Here is a 19,543-nt window from a genome sequence, read left to right on the forward strand (position 1 = left end):
GAAATGATTCAGGGAGTCTCTTTTGAGTAACCTATCCAAACTGACTCTCCTTATGATTTGTAGAAACAAAAAGGATAAAATTAGCTATCTCTTTTATTCAAAATTAACTGTTGAATGTTAAATATTTTCCACATCTATCCACTTTGGATTTATTAACATAAGTTTCAGAAGTGGTGCCTCTTCCAAATTCTTAGAGCATTTTAACCATAAAAGGCTTAAAGATATTTTGAAATCCCATGGGCAGTAATCTGATATTTGGGAGTTTTTTTTTTTTTAAAGGAATGACTGGAGTATAAGCTTTCAAAATTAGAACTTCATGTGTAATCCATCATAGACAACATTATTGCAGTGCCTATAATGTGTCAAGCACTTGAGATACAAAGGGGAAAGAGAAAGGGAAATGAAATTTATGTAGTACTCCCTATTTTCCAGATATTTTAACTTTTATCTAATTTATTTCTTATAGCACTCCTATAAGAATAAGAGGAGTTATCTCAATTTCAAAGATGAGGAACCCTCAGCTCAGGATGGCTAAGTAATTTGTCCATGATTATACAGTGGCACATGGAGATGGAATTTATACACAGGTAGAGGAATGGAAAGGAAGGTGAAAAATAAACTGATCACTTCCATTTCATTATCAAAATAACATATTTACTCATTCGTTTAATCACTCACATAGCTGGTGTCTGGTACACGTCTGTATGTCGAGCACTGGGGATACAAGAGCTATGAGAGAGGAATGCCCAAGGTGCCTAAGCCCAGAAGAAGGCAAACTTAATTAGCTTGTTAGTTGAGTCGCTGTCTTCTATCTTGCTTAACCTCACAACTAAGGAAGGAAGATATTATTCCCTTCATTTTGTAGATAAGAAACTGAGCTTCACAGAGATTAAGAGAATTGTCAATGATAACCCAACTAGTAAGTGGGGAGGGATTACCTTTGAACCAAGCTCATGTATCAGCTTCTGTTTCTACCTCATGCCAAACTTGAAATAAAACTCAGTCCTTTCTTGTATCAATTATACAGAGAACGTTCATCAAAGTGTTAGTAGCCAGTATAGATTTTAGTGAAGATTTCTTTAAAAGACGGGTTCCACTGCAGCATTCTTTTCTCACTAATATTATTAAAAATTCATCTATTGGTTAAGAAATTGCAAACATGTCACAGGAATAGCGAGTGTGATCTACATCCCAAACATGGTCCCCAGCATCTCACTCCCCTGCTCAGAAGGCAGCCTACAGAGAACCATCACAGCTGAGTGACGAGAGATGGTAGTGACCCCCTCACCAATGCATTTCTTAATGCCTTGGTGAAAGGATTATGTCCTTGAGACACTCCCAGGAGTAATGGTTAGCAAATGGCTAAATAGGTTGTACATTATTTCATCATCCTGGACTATCTGAATTCTTCCTCTACATCACAGTATGGAAGTTCAAGCACATCATTCTAACAGACTGCAGGCCACCACTGAGTTCATCCTTGAGTCAGCCAGCTCAGCAGATCAATAAAGCCACTCCTTAATAAAGTCACACTTTCAAGTCCCGAAACCTGAGTGAGTACACCCACATCAAAACCTGCATCGTGCTCAACCTCTATTGTCTCAACTTTTGTTTCACTCTCTTTTGTCCGAAATTCCTAAAGTCAACTCAACCATGTTCCTCTGTGTTGCATTCCATTTCCCCCAACTCTTGCCCAATAAGTTGTCTGGAGAAATTATCACACATAAATGTGGACAACTCAGCTCAGAACCCCACTGTGAGGGTCTGTTTCCTGAGGCCACTCCTGTTACTGATTACTATACAGGGTTCTATTAGAAAATAGCACACTGAAGCTTGGTAATTGATGGGGGCTTTAAAGAGGAGCTTTTAAAAAATGCAGGCTGGTTTAGGGGAAAGTAACAAGGGTGGTTTGGCACCCTATCTGTTCTCATCCCGGGGCCAGTGGGGAAGGGAGGGGGCAGTTTCCAGAAAACAGAGAGAAGAGCTGTATAGACAGGACAGGAACCCGAATCTTCTGTAAAGGACAAACCCAACATGCGGTGAGCCAACAGGGAGGGAGTGGGAAGTAAAAACATCTCGGCCTCTCTCTTCTCCCACCCATGTCCCCACACCGGCCCAGCCAGAAGTTAGATGGTAAGAAGCCTATTGATGATTTCCAAAAACATTGGTATTCTGAGGCACAGAGTAGGGTAGAAAAGGGTAGAAAGTGGATCTGGAGGGGCAAACAGAAAACATCCAAGCAATAGGCCAAATATTTAATGTAGGATTGTTTATGGTATTCACAATGTATTTAGGAAACAGCTATGTTCAATTATAATTGTTTTTACCTAGATAACTGATTATGTTGAATAGGTGACTGCACTCATTTTGTGAAAATGGAACAATTAAATATTCAGAACCTCAGCCAGAGTTTATCTTAAGGAACATTTCAAGTTTTGAAAAATTTACATTTATATCAGAGTTATGCTCATTTACATTTAATGATCACATTACTTCAAAACATTCATTATTTAACAAAGGATAATGAAGTACTTTCACTTCTCTTTTCTCAGTTTTGGCTGTAATTTAATATACAGTACAGTGTCCATTTTTCATAAACTAAGCAGAAGCATACATATTTGGTTAGCAGTATTTATCGTATAAAAAAAGAACATCATGGGGGTTCTGGGTAGAAAGCATAAAGAATTTGAAAGGGTTGTGAAAGTGATGAGTAATTTAATATAGCTTATTATTTATATATATATATTTTTTGAGTGTATGCTTGGAAGGTAATAAAGTTAAACTGTGTCCTATTTTGTGTTTTAATTGCTTCAACTTCAGTGGGTAATCAGTATTATGATATGCTGTTAACTTAAAAGTGGTCTAAGCAGTCTCTTTCATTCAAGGCTTTCTTTGGTGCCCCTAGGAATTAAATCAAAGCCTTTGCAGAGGAAGTTTGGGACAGTCATTAAGCACATGGATGTTAGTCCTCAGGTTTCTTATCTCTAAGAAAGGATAAAGTGCTGCCTCCCTCCTAGAGTTGTTGTGAAGATTGCTGCAAGTTCTTAGACAGCTTCTGGCATATAGTAAATGCTCAGCTAACTTAACTTTCCTTCCCCTACACTTCTGTCGAGTTAACTCCTATTAACCCTAGCTCCAAAAGATGAGCTCAGAGGAGCCTTCTGTGATCCACTAACCCTCAGATTAGAGAGTGCTCTCTAATCTGCCTCTTTACAATAATCTGTATTTTTCTTTACAGCACTTAGCTTGTAATTATACGCCTGTGAGTTTATGAATTAATGTCCATTTTTTTTCACTAGACTCTTCAGCATTATGAGTAACTGTTTATTTTGCTAACCAATGTCACATATTGGTAGTAAAAGTAAAATCTGTATACAAATGAACAGTAAGTTCCCAGAGCACTTAGTGTGACAGGGATTTGCACTTGTTTAATAAATGCCTCAATTATTAAAGGTGACAGTAGACAACAACCTAAAGATTACAGGCAATACCGACAACTGGAAATGCATTTAGAAGACAGTGACCTTGAACCTATAATTTGTTCCTTATAGCAAAGTTCTTGTTGAGCTTTAACTGTACGGCAGCTTTGCCCACAAGGAGCTGAAATGCTTCCTGTTCCTGAAGCCAAAAAGCACACTGAGCCCAATACTAGTCTGGCTCAGGCTCCAGGCAAACTTGTATCAGTAGTTAGTCTTGCTTATAAAAGGCTTAGCTTCACCCACTTAAACATGTCTCTCTGTAACACTGGTCTGAATCGTTAAGAAAATACTGTTTTCCAAATAAATGATTTTTGTTTGCACACGTCAAAACAAACTGAACTTGCTTACACTATGGACAGATATTGATTAAGCACTTGCTGTGAACAATCTAGTTTTGGAGATGAGCCATTCATGGTGGAGAAATTCATTTTTCACTGGAATTCCAAGGGCCAAAGAAGTAAGCACTTGGAGGGTGACTGAAATCGGGGCAAAAAGAGAGAGTGCTGAGCTACCTTCAGGAGGATCCTAGCTCACTCACATGGGCTGTTGGCAGACCTTGGGTCTTTGCCCAGTGAGCCACTGCAGTGTCTCCTCACGACGTAGTAGATAGCTTTCCCCAGTGCAAATGATTCAAGGGAGAATAGCAAGAGAAAGACGAGCGGCCAGCTCTTCTGGGGGAAGATTTTGTCTAGGGAGATGCAATTACTTTCTCAGTAATGGACATAATTCAGAAATGGAAAGGATAAGATGTGAGAGGGCAGGGCTTATGTCTTCTTCACCTTTATACTACTAACTTTAGCACAGGTCCTAGCAAACAGAAGGCACTTAATAAATTTTACTGAATGAAGTGAGAGATAATAAATTATATCTTCACTGAATATATTCTGAATTTAACTACATGCTTTTTTGTTGTTGAAGGATATTGTTTAAAGCACTGGGTGTGAGGTTGAGCCAGATCATCTACAGGCATGTGACCATCTATCCTAGATTTTTCTAGGATTTTCTAGGACAATTCTAATTTAAATGGTTTTGTCCTATTCTTCCCTTAAGTATACTGCTAAATATTCTTCTTGGTGGTAAAATCCCAAATTTATGATGAGCCTGTCTTATTCTGGGTAGCATAACTAATAGAATGACAAAATAGATTCCTTTCTACAGACTGAAAATCATGTTGAACTCCTACAGTTGGTGTAGACAGAGAAGTACAGTTGTTTATAACTAGAAAGTAATTTACTATAAATGTATCACTAGCTCTATCCTGGTGAATGCAGACTTAAATGTTAATAAATTTTTGTAATCAAATCTAAGTCAATCAAGACTACAGTATGATATATTTTTATTGATTAATTTCTTTAAAAAGATGACTTTGGTCACTGTTCTATAACAGTGAGCCATGTACCAATATTTCCTTAGCGTTCAAGTTTACTTGGCCAGCCTTAAGGCTTGGGGAGTGTTTGACAGATGGCTGAGAATATGCAAGTAAGTATGCATTGTGCAGAAAAGCATGCAAGTGAAGAGTCAATCAAGAGAGAATAAACATGCTTAGAAAGAGGCCACCTTATTGGTATTCTGACTACAGAATCAAGCAACTTTCTATGCAAATTATGCAGCTGCATTAGCACCACTGACACTATAGGAGTGAAGAGGAAAAGAAAAAACAAAGTTTTCTGTGGCAGACTAGTTCTGTGCTTGATCAAGGAAATAATACAAGGATAGATGAGGTAGAGTGACTGCATCTCCCTAGACAAGATCTTCCCCCAGAAGAGCTGGCCACTGGGCTTCCGTCTGCCATCTGGAAGTTATGCCCACAAGAAAAATCCCCTTTTTTTTTAATCTTGCCAGACCTTTAGATTTGAAGATAGCTACTATATTTTCTTTGAGTTTTTCTTCTTCAGAGATCTCTGGCCCTGGAAAATCCAGGTTATTTTCCTCTGAACATTTTTGACTGGAATATGTCCCTTTTCAAATGAGGGTTACTGAACTTTATATAGTCTGTTTTAGACATGTCTAGATATCTCAGAGAAGAATGAAAAGATGTACTTTTTCTTGAAGCCAGAAGCTTGGATTATTAATGCATTCTGCTGAGTATGTAATCACAGAAGAGAGACATATTGATTTTTCTTAGACTCCATTCGTCCCCTCTTCTTGCCATCTATTGGCCAGATAATATCTTCAATAATAGAGTGAATCCCCATAACTAGAGTCCTTGTTTTCCAGGTCTTACTGTGAACACCCTGGACATTTTGGTGATTTATATAACTCATGAATAATATGCTCATCCTCAAGTAACAATTAAATCTTCATTTGCAATAGAACCTTTTGCTTTAGGGAAAAAGAACACTGCCTAATCACATAAACATGAAATGCATCTCTTCAAAATGAAACAGACATTTTCATAAAATTATGCACTCTTTTAAAGTTAAATAAGCAAGAAAAAAAAGAAATAATGCTGAATAAGGAAAATAAAGGGAAATAGAATAAAACTTTGATAGTTTAAGTCTTTACTCTTAAAAAACAGCTGCATATTGTAAAACATGCTGAATGTAAAAAATAAATTCAGGACATACAGACAAGTGTAAAGGGCAAGCAAAGGTTATCTGGTATACCACCAACATCAAATGACTACTGCTAACATTTATGTATGTTCTTCAGGACCTATTCTCTACGTATATATACATAGATATGGATCTATGTATATATAAGTAGATACAGACACATATATATGTAAAATTATAAACTGCAGTCACAATAGACACGTTTAGGAGCCTCGTTTTTTTCACTTACTTAACATAGTGTAATAATTTCCCATCAATAAGCACAACACCGTATGAGTACTCTTAATGATGAGAGAATTATATTGTATAGAGACACCATACATTTTTAAAACTTCCTTCTAATAATAGACATTTAGGTACTTCACAGTTTGTGGGTTTTTTTTTTTCCTATCACAAACAAATATATGCCCTGATAGTTCTGCCCATTGTCTGACTATCTCCTTGGAATAAACTCAAAGTAGCATAATTGTTAGCTCAAAAGGTAAACACATTTTAAAATCTGATATATCTTGTCAAACTGCTCTCTGGAAAGTTTACCAATTTATACTCCTACCATCAGTATATGTAAGTCCACTCACAAGACAATCAGTTATTTTAATTTTTGAAAATCTGATCATTTTTGTTTAATTTGCATTTCTTTGGGTTCTACAAAGGGTAAAATCTTTGCATAAGTTTATTGGCTATTTAAATATCATCTTTTCTAAATATACTTTGTTAATTCTTCCATTAGTACAGTTACCTTTGTCCATTGCTTTGTAAGAAATCACTATATACAATATTAACACTATTATGCCTTTCTTTCATTTATACTGTAACTTTTATTTGTAGAGTGTGTTATTTATGGTGTTTATTTTGGGGCTCTCCTCTTCCAAAATAGAATTTTAAAATTTTGATGTGGTCAAAAATATTAGTGGTCTCTGATGCCTTGGAGTCTCAACCTATAATGGGCTTTACCATGATACGTTAAACATTCCCAAGGTGGCCCATAAAAAGCAGGTTCTCCATAATTAAAAATGACTCATGTAAGCATATTTTCTTCTAACACCAGCTTTTAATTTCCCAGTAATGGATTTAATGATTGATATCTAAAAAGGCTGATTTACATTTTTCAGTCTATGCACCAAAATAATATTCTCCAAATGTAATATTTTGGAATTAGTCAGTGAAATAAAATTTTCCTTCTTCTACATTAATTGATTTAGTAAACAAATATTGAACACTAGGTGAATGTATATAGGTCCTCTACTGAAAAAAACAAGGGAAAAAAGTTATACCAGAGCTATGTAATTGATAAGATGCAGCTCTACACTTACAAGTTATTTAATGCCAAGGAAATAAAGAAGTAAAAAGAAATGTTAGACAAAGTTTCTTTCTTCCTTCCCTTTCTTTCCTTCCTTCCATCCTCCTCCCCCCACCCTTCCTTCCTTTCTTCCTCCCTTCCTTTTTTCTTTCTTCATTCTTTAAAGGAAGTGTCCCTCAAATAGCCATGAGGGTTGGCAGAAAAAAGGCTGGAGAGCATTTTAGGCAGCAGGAAAAACTTACTTCAAGGCAGAAGTAAGTAGGAAAGCTGTAATTATGAAAAGACTAACCTAAGTCAATCAGAGAACTGGTCACCGAGGAGCGGAGCTGTAATGCTAGGAGGCCAACAGATGGAAAGACTTGAGTGACAAGTTCAAAAGTTTAGGTGCCATGTGATCTGTGATGGAAACCATCTTTAAATTGTACTCCTGCCATTTATCAATTATTTTACTGGAGACAGATTAACTGAATTTCCCTTAAAAGATTTATATTTAGGGAGGGATGATTATTTTGCTGAGCTTTGGAGAAAGGACTAGAGTGAACTTTGATAAACTGTATATCCAAGTGTCAACCATTTTCTTTAAATGACAGATTCTAAAGTCAGTCACAGATGCCAGGTAGAGCAGATAGAGTTATTTTAACACAACAATTTCTGATTGATTTTCTTTAGCAACACTCAATGTGAGTAGGTCAAACTACAAATTATGTCCTGTGTGATTTTCCCTTCCAGCAGTTTGCTAATAGGATCATCCAACAAGAAAAAAAAAAAAAGCCTTTTTCAAGATTAAAAACATCATCTGGATAAGTTCAGATTATTTTGATAGGTACATCTCAAGGGTAAACTAAAGAGAAAAAAGGTATCTTTATAGCTACGCTTCAGTTGCCTTACTGTGTTCCAAAATATGATCAGACACGCAATGTTGTTTTTGCTTTTTTTTTCCTTAAAAGGGTGAGTGTTTACATAAGTATCATATTTTGTTTATTCAGGACACCATAACTTTTTAGTTTAAAGAAAGAAAATAAAATTTATGTTTCTATCTGGTTATTCCCCCCACCCCTAAAAGCTAACAATTTTTAAGTACAGTGTCATTAACACCCATAATCTTGTGGGTTTTGCAATAAGGAAGAAAAGAGTGTTTTCTTTATTTTGTTTTTGCTTTAGGAATAAGTGCTCAGAACCTAAAATTACACACAATTGACATTCACTAATTTTAGAGAGGTCTGAATTTTCTACATTTGCTGACTTTAAGTGATATTATTTTAGGTTATGAAAGGCTGCCAAAATATGACTCTAGGCAAGGTAACCACTTAGGTATATTTATCATACTCTTTAAAAATCTTTCTAAGTATGCCATATTTATAATAATCAGATTCTGCTACAGCGCCACTTGTGAATACAGGGCCTCCACAAACGAACCCTCAGGCTATGCAATGTACAACTACATTAATCATACAGACCACGAATGGTGCCCCCTGGAGTTGTGCAAATGGGGATTGTGTGAAAATGTTCATATTATAAAGTAAAATTCTGAAACATTACGTATGTTGACTTAAACAGTTAGAGGTAAAATTACAACTATCTATTACATTTGTAAACTAGGGAAACTATTAGAGCAGACATAATCTTAGGAGGTTTTTTTATATTCAAACACAAATATCTATATGTGTGTATGTGTCTGTTTAAATACAGATATATAACATAACCTTTGAAAGCACAAATGATCCAAGATTTGATATGTTGTCACTTTGGTGAAATTAAACTGAATATTTTTAAAATGTGCTATGTATACATAATTCATGATATCAATTTTATTTTCTTAGGGAAAATTTGGGATGTTATAGTATACCACCAGATTTTTAATCTATAAATGACTTTTCAGCTAAACCTAGTTTATAGTTGAAATATGGCAGCAACACCCTTGTAACGTATTTTAGTTTCACAGATCAAGAGTTCACCTATTTTTTCTATTCACTTTTTCATTTTGTAAACACCCAGATGATAACTCTCTATCTGTCAGTATACTAATATGGAAGCAGGTTTATATGCCTGCACTTACTTTACAAAATGTGCTTCAATACTTCTTGGGAAAAAAACATACAGCCCAATCCAAAAATGGGCAGAAGACCCAAACAAGCAATTCTCCAATGAAGACATACAAATGGCCAACAGGCACATGAAAAAATGCTCACTATTGCTAATTATCAGAGAAATGCAAATCAAAACAACAATGAGGTTATCACCTCACACCAGTCAGAATGGGCATCATTCAAAAGTCCACAAATGATAAACCCTGGAGAGACTGTGGAGGAAAGGGAATTCTCCTACACTGTTGGTGGGAATGTAGTTGGTGCAGCCATTATGGAAAACAGTATGGATATTCCTTAAAAAACTAAAAGTAGACTTAACATACGATCCAGCAATCCCATTCCTGGGCATATATCTGGAGGGAACTCTAATTCAAAAAGATATATGCACCCCAATGTTCACTGCAGCACTATTTATAATAGCCAAGACATGGATACAATCTAAATGTCCACCAATAGATGAGGATAAATAAGTTGTCATATACATACACAATGGAATACTGCTCAGCCATAAAAAGAATAAAATAATGCCATGTTCAACAACATGGATGGACTTGGAGATCATCATGCTAAGTGAAGTAAGTCAGAAAGAGAAAGAAAAATAACACATGGTATCGCTTAACTGTAGAATCTAAAAAAAGACACAAACTTATTTACAAAACAGAAAGACTCACAGACATAGAAAATAAACTTATGGCTACTAGTGGGGAAAGGAGGTGGGAAGGGATAAATCTGGAGTTCAAGATTTGCAGATACTAACTACTATATATAAAATAGATAAACAAGTTTCTACTGTATAGCACAGGCAACTATATTCAATTTCTTATAATAACCTATAATGAAAAAGAATATGAAATGAGTATATGTATGTATGACTGAAACATTATGCTGTACATCAGAAATTGACACAACATTGTAAACTGATTCTACTTCAAAACAAATTTTTTTAATTAAAAAAATATAGACAAAAGAAAACATAAATACAAACCAATTATAATGGACTTCTGAACACTGGTTGCATGTTTCATGATTAATTTGAGAGTTACTTTAAATTCATTACATTTTAGAGTCATATATTAAAATACTTAACAACTATGCACATAAGTTCCTAACTGTTGAAGCCAGATGACGGATATATGAGAGTTAATGCTATTCCTTCTACTCTGTATATGATTGAAATATTACACAATAAAAATTTTTTAAAGAATTAATTGGTAAAGTGCCACAATAATCACGGCATTTTGATCGTGATTATACTGAGTTTAAAGGTTAGAGTGACATAACATCTTCATAAAATTGAGTCTTTTCAAGTGGGAACAAATTTGCTTCTCCATTTATTCAGAATTTTAAAATATTTTATCTTTACTAAAACTGGTTAATTTTCTTTGTATTATTCTTGCACATTTTTGTTAGGTTCATCCCTAAATATTTTATGGTTTTCATTATTACCCAATGTGTTTCTTTTCTAATAGGTTACAAATAAAATATTATTTCAGTAATAAAATTACTACATATTATTTTCTTAATGTTGGTTTCTTATCATACCATCTGCAAACAATAGCAGTTTTGTATCTTGTTTTTCAATACCTTTCTTTTTCTTCTACTTTTGACTTCTTTTTTGTTTTATTACATTGGATAGGAACTAAAAAGCAATGTTGGGTAATAATCAGCCTTCTCTTGTTTTTTTCTGGCTATTTTAATGTTTTCATTAAGATGCTTTAGTGAATTTTTAGTTTTTGGTAAATTCTATGAGTTAAGAGTGTAATTTTATATTACCGATTAACTACAGTCTTTCTAAAATGAGAAATGGACATTTAATTTTATCAAATCCCTTACCATTCTATAGAGATGATCACTTGGTTTTTTCTTTCCCTAATCTGATACTGTACTGAATTACATTAATTGATATCCCAGTGTTAAAACCATCCTTCCCTATCTGGCATAAACCCTACTGGAACATCTAACCCTCTGCTATATTTCACTTCCTAATATTTTATTTAAGATTATTGCCTCTATTTTCATAACGGAGATTGCCTATGACTTTGTGTTATTCTTTTCCATGTTTGATTACAATTCATTATCAACTCGTAACAGTAAGTTTAAAGCTTTCTTAGGATTACACTAACTTCAGAGAATGGGTTGAAAGTTTTCCATCTCCTTCTATCCCCTACAATAATATATATATAAGGGAATTACCTACTCTTAGAAATTTTGGTAGAACTAGCCTGTAAATCCTATATCTGATACCATCTTCACAGGTAGATTTTTCAATATCTTATATGGTTATCATCTTATTAAGGTTCTCTACATTTTTCAAGTAAATTTACAGTTTCTTGAGTAAAATTTACAGCCCCCTGAATACTGTTTTTTCTAGATTTTCAAGTCTGTCAACATAAAATTGATATTTTATTAAAAGTTTTTAAATCTCATGTTAAACAAACAAGATCCCTATCAGTTCATTTTTTTCAATAAAACAATAAACTTTCAAACTTCTCTGAGAATAGTAATCTGACTTTAGGTCTTCTACCATTTGCTCTATTACCTCTGTTCCTTAGCTATTGTTTGATCTGCTCAGAGAGTTTCATGCCCCTCTTATGATTTTATTTTCCTCAACTTCTTGGTGATTTTGCCCTGCCAGCTTATCTTTACATTAGGTGGTCCTGGTTCATTTGTCTGGGGATGTTTGTTTGTTTGCCACAGCTTGCCTCTAGAGACCGAAGGAGAGGGATAGATAATGATGGCAGGTAGGTGTGCCAGTAGCTTATGCTCAGGGTATACTAACTGTCTCCCTTGAAGGTCAGTGGCCACTTCAGAACTGCCCTCCCTCCTCCTTGGTGTCACTGCCCACACTAGCTTCTTCAGCACTGGAGTAAATGCCCTGGCGTCTCAGTGCTCTGCACAGGCAGCAGATGGCTGAATGGTGCAGCTGTTCTACTTGCTTCCATTGTTTTTCCACTTAAGCTTTCTCCCATTTCTGTATCAGTAGAGGATGCTGAAGGAGATGTCACTAACTCTGAAGCATGTCCTCTGTACATATGGGGCTGTAATTTCATCTAATCAATAATGTATAATTTTAGATGTCATAAAATCTCTTATATACAGCATTATGGATCTTAAAATTTTTGGTCTCTTATGAGATTTTGGATGGAAGAGGAGTTACACATGTGTGCTTCATGTATTCTTTCGATAAAATCATTATTCACTCTTGCAAAAGTTCTTTCTGCTTTTTGGGGGGATCTAGTCATCCTCTGTCACCCATTCAATACAGTCTAGTTGGGTCTTCTAATAACATTATGTCACTCCTCTGGCCATGGTGATTAATTGAAAGGCGAAACATGACACAAGCACAGACAATAATGTTAATATTGGGAGGAAGAATGTCTCTCTTTTTTGGACTTGCTAAACTGGAGCTGCCTCTTTCGTGTCTCCCACCAATTGGAAGAAGCCTATCTATAGCATAAGGGAATGAGGCCCTTCAGGAAAAGGAAATGAAAAAAGTCTAGGAGAGATGATGAGAGACTGAGACATGTGCATGCATGCCCACACCCACACACACACACACTCAATACATTGTTGACTACTGAGATCCAGTTGACTCCAGTCCAGCTCACCCCCTATATTTACCAGTTAGTGATTTAGTAATATATTCTCCCCCCCTTTTTATTAATTGAACTATTTTGTGTGGAATTTCATTCACTTGAACCAAAAAAATATAATACACTTTCTGGCTAACTCATTCACAACCTTGAGATTTCCTCTTAGATTTCATTTGTTCCTAGAAATCCCCCTGTATTGTAACTACTTATTTATTCAACTCTCTTCTCTCATTTGACAGCAAACTCCCTGAGAACAAGAAACGCTGCTTGTCATTGTGTATCCCTGGAACTTATCACAAGGCTTAAAGCATAAGAAGAACTGGATAATATATGCTGACCAAATGAATAAATAATTGTAATAGCTATATCATTTCACCTTAGTAGATGCCTGGCAGTAGATACCTGGGTAGAACTACAACTGTGGGTATCTGCCAGAGTTTTTGATCGACAACATTGCTAATATCCAATAGGGTTCTTTGTGTGCAATTATTCAACGTTTCTTGTAGTTTTCAGATAACAAAAGCAAAGAACATAGCAGTTTTCAGGTTTCTAGGTGGGTCTCTAGGCCACAGAAAGTATATATACCCTAAGAAGATACTGATTCCCTTACAATTCTTCTGTCTGTGGGTGTGTGGTCTAACTGCATTGTCAAAACAACAGACTTGGAGAGCTCCTGGCTTGGGTGACTAGAAGGGAGTCCTCATCACTATAAATAGAGTGAGTGACACTTAACACTTCATCCTTTAAGACAGCTACAACTACAGGTATCTGCTGCCTTTGTCTTCTGTTCCATTCTGCTACTATTTTGGCTGGTTGTTTACTGCCTTTTTCAACATGTATGATATGCAAACTGTTTAATAAACTACAAAACATGCTGCCTATAGAACTGTATCTACCCAGAAAGATTTCTAGATCATTAAAGACCTCAGGTCAAGAATAATGACTTACTGAAAATGTGCCTCTATGATCTACGAATGACATGAAATTTCTTGAAAACAGATGAGCAGAAATAACTAAAAACAACTGCTAAATTCAAAAACACAAAATCAATTTTCTTTAAACTAAAACCCAAGAAAATCATGAGTATGATTTATTTATGTTGTCTATTAATAATTAAAATTAATATTTAGCAATTATTCTTAGAGACAATTTATGTGTTTTGTTATAACCATCTATCCGCAATTAAGAAAGAAACGAAATTTTGTCAGTGTTTTTTAGCTTGAATGCTTGCCTAAGAGTTAAATCTAGAACATTTATGTGGTCACTGTGTGGCCCTTATTTGGTCCCAGAGCCCTGAGGTCAGCATGAATAATCACATTAGTAGGGCAGGCCTCTGCCTCCTTCATGAAAAGTTGTTAATTAAAAAACAGGTATGTGCACCAAAGGTTACCAGACACTTCTGCAATGCCATAAAATATTGTAGTATAACACCAGCTTTGCTTAATCCTTTAAAATTCCATGAGTGATCTAATTCCTGAAGACCCAGTAGCTTTTCCTTAAGGATTTTTTTTATAGCTCTGGTCAGCTTGGGGAAAATACAAAAGACAATGGAAAATAAATGAGCCAATCCTTGTCTACTTTCTCCATTTTATCTTTCCATAAGCATAAATGTCACCTAAATATATCCTTACAACAGAGAAGAAAGGCACGATTGTGCAATTAACAAAGGGAAAAGGGAGTTCTTTATGAATTTTTTTCTTGATGATTCTAAATATCTGCTTATGCTGCTGCTGAAGCCACTATCATTTCCCCAAAATTCTGCTGAATGATGAGATAGGATTGTATTCCAAACAGATAATGACTGCAATGCTGTCACATTATATGATGTAATTCTGAAATGGAAACTTTGTTTTCAGTGAAACTTTGTCAAGTGACACCTAATTTAAGCTACAGTATAAGGAGACTGCAAAGAAGAAATTTTAAGGAAAGTCAGAAGCAAAAAGGGTTCCTTGTTCTCCTTCAGCTTATTTAAAAGGCCAGCATTAGAACAAGTACCCAAATGGAGAGTGAGACATGGTGACTGAGGGGTTTATGAAGTAAGCAATTTATAAACTCCAGAATAACAATACTATGGAAGACAGAACAGTTGGCACATTCCATCTGGTCTTTAATATCAGGAAAATTATACAGATAATGTATACATCCCCTTATTCCCTGTTTACTCCTGACCATGGCCACTCCTATCTCATATTTCTAGGCAATATAGACTCCTCAAATAGTTGAGAATCAAAGGAGCACTTTTTATGGCATCTTTACCCTCCTCAAAATGTTCTCTTACCCAGGTTTCATTTCTAGTAATTATAAATATGTAATATTTATACATAAACATATATAAGGCTATTCAAAAGTAGCTTTACATAGACCATTTCTTATAGAACTGTTATTGTACACCCTGTCACTGAATCACTTATGTAGTATTAAGAGGGGGTCCTGCATTATACTGTATGCTGTGTAGAAAAATAGCACATGATCCTTGCCTTCAAGGAAATTACAGTTGGATTATGTTAACTATATCAACCCACAGGAAAAATTAGAAAACCATATGACATGGGACAGATTTACATGCTTATTGGTGTGCTAAGAGCAGCCAATATTCAGCAGAAAGAGATCAATTGGAATAAAGTAATAGAATGTGATTAAAGAGTCTGTCTAAACCCTTCCTTTGAGATGCAATACAATTAAGGAATGTTTGCTTCACTGAGGAAGCAGGATTTGAATTAGGCCTTAAACAATGAGTAGATTGAAAATAAATGTGAAACTAGAAGAGATTTAACTGAATTACTTTATCTCACTTTTCCTAATTTTATTTGTAGGAAGATGTACATATCCTCTCCAATTGAGCTTTGTCAAATAATCTATAAATACATAAAGTATACGTGATCAACAATGTCTTTAATGCCAGAGACAGCGTATTTTCTTAATCCAAAGCTCACTTTATGTAATTATTCTTTTTGCAAACTACTAGTTGGTTATATTAACACTTGAGTAATCTTGACAAGAAGTTGCTTTAAGCAGTTAAAGATCCAGATGCTGATCAGTGTGCATTAAGTGATTCAGACTAATTGGTTCCATCTAGATAAATTACTTACTTACCTCAGTTCCTATCAAGATTTCTTCCCTGGCAGAGTAGAACAGAAACTCATACAGCTTGTAGTGCTGAAACAAGCTGAAATACAAAGTAAATGTGGAAAGCTGATAAATGTGTTTCAGGAAAAATGGCAAATATGTAAGAATATTTATTAAAGGAAAGTTGTTCATATTGACGAAGCTAAAGATGTTAAACACTAATAAGGAGTTAGCCACCTCCTTTACTCCCAAATAAATTGCCCAGAAATGCTAAGAAAGTAAAGGTTATTTTTTTGAGACACTGACAATATAACACAGTAGCTAAATTAATATCAGTAAATTAATCTGTGATGAGTGGATAGGTTTGGGGTAAGGGAACAATTAGATTTCATCTTAACTTTACTTGGCTCACAACCAAATAACGCACTTCCCTTGAGTAACACCAAACTTCACATTCTTTTTCATATTTTGCTCCAAGCTAGAGTCAATTCCCTCTGGTATTAATGGCACTGAATTCTATAGTCTACTTCCATAACAATTACTTCACATGTTCTCAAACTGTTTCAAGAGTAAATTAATCTGTTAACACCTGAAAAAAGATGCAACATGAACTGAAATACTTTTTAGAAGATGTGTGATTTTCTTGAAGAATATTTGATTATACATCAAAGAGATGACTTAATATAAGAAAGAAAGACAGGCATATGTAGAATAGATAAACAAGATTATACTGTATAGCACAGGGAAATATATACAAGAACTTGTGGTAGCTCACAGAAAAAAAAAGTGACAATGAATATATGTATGTTCATGAAAAATTGTGCTCTACACTGGAATTTGACACAACATTGTAAAACGACTATAACTCAATAAAAAAAAGTTAAAAAAAAGAAAGACAATTTCTTCAGTTCCTACCCTAAAGACGAGGTGGTCAGTATATAAAAAGTACAAAGAGCCAAGAGATAAGAATTCCTTAAAAATACGTATATTTCTAGTAAGTTTAGAGATCTCAGCAATGTGTTATTGAGAGTTAAAAATTTACTGAAGGGTTGACTTTTAATATCCTGTTTGTGATAATATTTGAATTTTTCTAATTCTCTTCCTGCTGGTTGGGAAAATTAATAGACTCATAATACAGCAAAATGCTGAAGAACAGAAAATGGTCTTGGTGGTTTCTCTTTCACTCTGGTGACTTTTGCTATTTAAGAAAATTGATTTTAATATAACTGAGAAATTAACATTTGCAAAATGTAGCTACAGAGCATGTATAATAATAGTTTTTCCTGAATGCTGTAATGGATCAAAGTTTCAATTCATTTGAAATCAATGAAGAAATCCTCAGGCAGCTGGGTCTCTCTGAGTTATATTAGCAGTTGATCTCACTACTAACACAATCCATTAAAAAGTGATGGGTGGTGTGCAGACTCAGTCACAGGGTTTTTGGGTTTTGGGGGAGAAAAAAACGCTCATACATTCAAATTAGTCATTAACATTCAGAAAACTAACTTAGCTTTTGACATTACTTTGATTTGTTGGCTAGAAAATACGTCAAGATTAGTGAAGTTTGATGATTCAATGAAGCAAAATAAATTCAAACTCTCCTTACATTGGTTACCTAGAGAAAGCTTTAAGGTTAAAAATATTACACTGGCAATAACTGACTTTGAGTAGAAAAATTAAAGACTGTAGAGTATTCGGAAATAGCTTGGCTTCTTCTCAGTTAACAAGTGTAAAATTTTCCTTTCCACATCTTGTGTCACACAATGAAGTTAATTCATAAATCTTCCTTCCTGCAATTTCATAATCTTTCAGCCTTATTCTCCTCATTGCATACAGGAATTAGATTGTACTATGCTAAAAAAGAAATTCACTTCTTACAATGAAACGAAAATGCATGACTTGGATGCAGTGGTGAAAGATGCAAAGCTGGGCAAGGCCAGGACTATGGTGAGACAGACAGGGGGTGGTGGGCACCTAAGAGGCACTTACTCAGAGGCAGGTGAAGCCACCTCCACTGCCTCACTCTGGTCCCCACCACAGCTGGGATTCGCTAAGTTTACCAGCGAGCTATTTGATTGCTTCAAATGGGAACAAAGTGACACTTCTGCTACCTGAGTGCGTTTCTTCCCTCTTCCTTTGGATCTCCAGCTGACTCAAGCCTCTAGACTATCTTGTCAAACATCCTGTCTTAGCCCTAAATCAAAGGGAAAATACTCAGAATGAAAATGGGTCAGGACATCTGGCTCCACGCCAGGAAGTGTACCTGTGCCAAAATGGGCAGTGTTGATTTTCTTATATTGAGTATATGTCTGTGTACATTACCTTCACCTGATTTCCAGGGAATACGGAAAATACACAATGACAGAAGTGTCCTTGAACCAGATATATATTTAAATAATGTCTTATATTGAGAAGCTACAGTAGTATTTATATTATATTTGTGTATGTTATACCATATGTGTGTGTGTGTGTGTGTGTGTGTGTATATATATATATACACACACACATATATATATATATATATATAAAATGTGTATATTGCCCAAGTTGAGTACTCACAGCACTGCTGGGGAGGAATTTTGGTATTAGAGTTTTCAATTCACAGACACACTATAGAATATACAGTCTAGACTCTATTAAGAGCATCAAATGAAATTTCAATTTTATTGTCAGTTAAGTTTCATGTGCTATAGGTCATGTTCCAAAAAGCACTCTCCCAAAATTGACTAGGGCTTTCATTGGTTGAGTAAACTTAATTATCAGGTTAAATTGAAAACATGCTTATACTTTTGATAATTGAGTTAGCTTCATATTTATAAAACTTCTTTGTAGTCATTAAAATATAAAGTATTATATGGTTTGATTGCCATGAAATTCACACTTGCTGACCTATGAGACATTGTGAACAGGTGTTGTAGAAGAGCACATTTCTCTTTACACAATTTCAGTATCAATTTCACATATCCTACTTACCAACTGATATTTTATTTTCTGTAACAGAGACACTTAAAGCATATAATTTCTTAGAAATCACAATATGAAGATTTAACAGCATCAAGACTAGTTCTCATTTACTTTATTTGACTAATTTTTCAAATATTATCTTTTTTTGGAGAAGTAAGACTACATAGTTTTGGTATGTGAAGTTACCCTGGTTAGGCTCTAAAGATGACTAACACTGACAACTCCTTCTCACTTAACCATTTTCTGCATGTCAATAAAATATCAAGAAATACATTGGTGAACATTTTTCGTCTAGAGATGAAAAAGATGAAAAAGAAAAGAACTGCCATCTTTCACCATCTGGAAGGTGCATGGGTTTTGCTGCTGTGGCTAACTTATCAGTCCTGTGCCCATTATAAACTCCTGGGTTAGAGTTCAGCTGAAAATGTGTTCTGCAAGAGAGACCTGCAGAAGTTCAAACAGAAAGAGAAGGGAAAGAAGGAGGCTCTACAGATGTGCA

The 19,543-nt window shown here is 35.0% G+C and overlaps 1 protein-coding gene across 4 annotated transcripts in view; it reads right to left on the reverse strand.

Moving 5' to 3' along the window:
- The window catches only part of CABCOCO1 (ciliary associated calcium binding coiled-coil 1), a 118,775-nt gene that overhangs the window by 70,329 nt on the left and 28,903 nt on the right, over window positions 1–19,543 (reverse strand). For all 4 annotated transcript variants that reach the window (XR_010381948.1, XR_010381947.1, XM_064488137.1 and 1 more), the window contains exon 5: window positions 16,108–16,180. Coding sequence is in view for 2 of the 4 variants with exons in the window: in XM_064488137.1 (XP_064344207.1) it covers window positions 16,108–16,180 (73 nt within the window). In the remaining 2 variants the exon portion in view is untranslated. The remainder of the gene's footprint in view (window positions 1–16,107; window positions 16,181–19,543) is intronic.

Source organism: Camelus dromedarius, chromosome 8 (assembly GCF_036321535.1).
Source record: "Camelus dromedarius isolate mCamDro1 chromosome 8, mCamDro1.pat, whole genome shotgun sequence".
NCBI lineage: Eukaryota > Metazoa > Chordata > Mammalia > Artiodactyla > Camelidae > Camelus > Camelus dromedarius.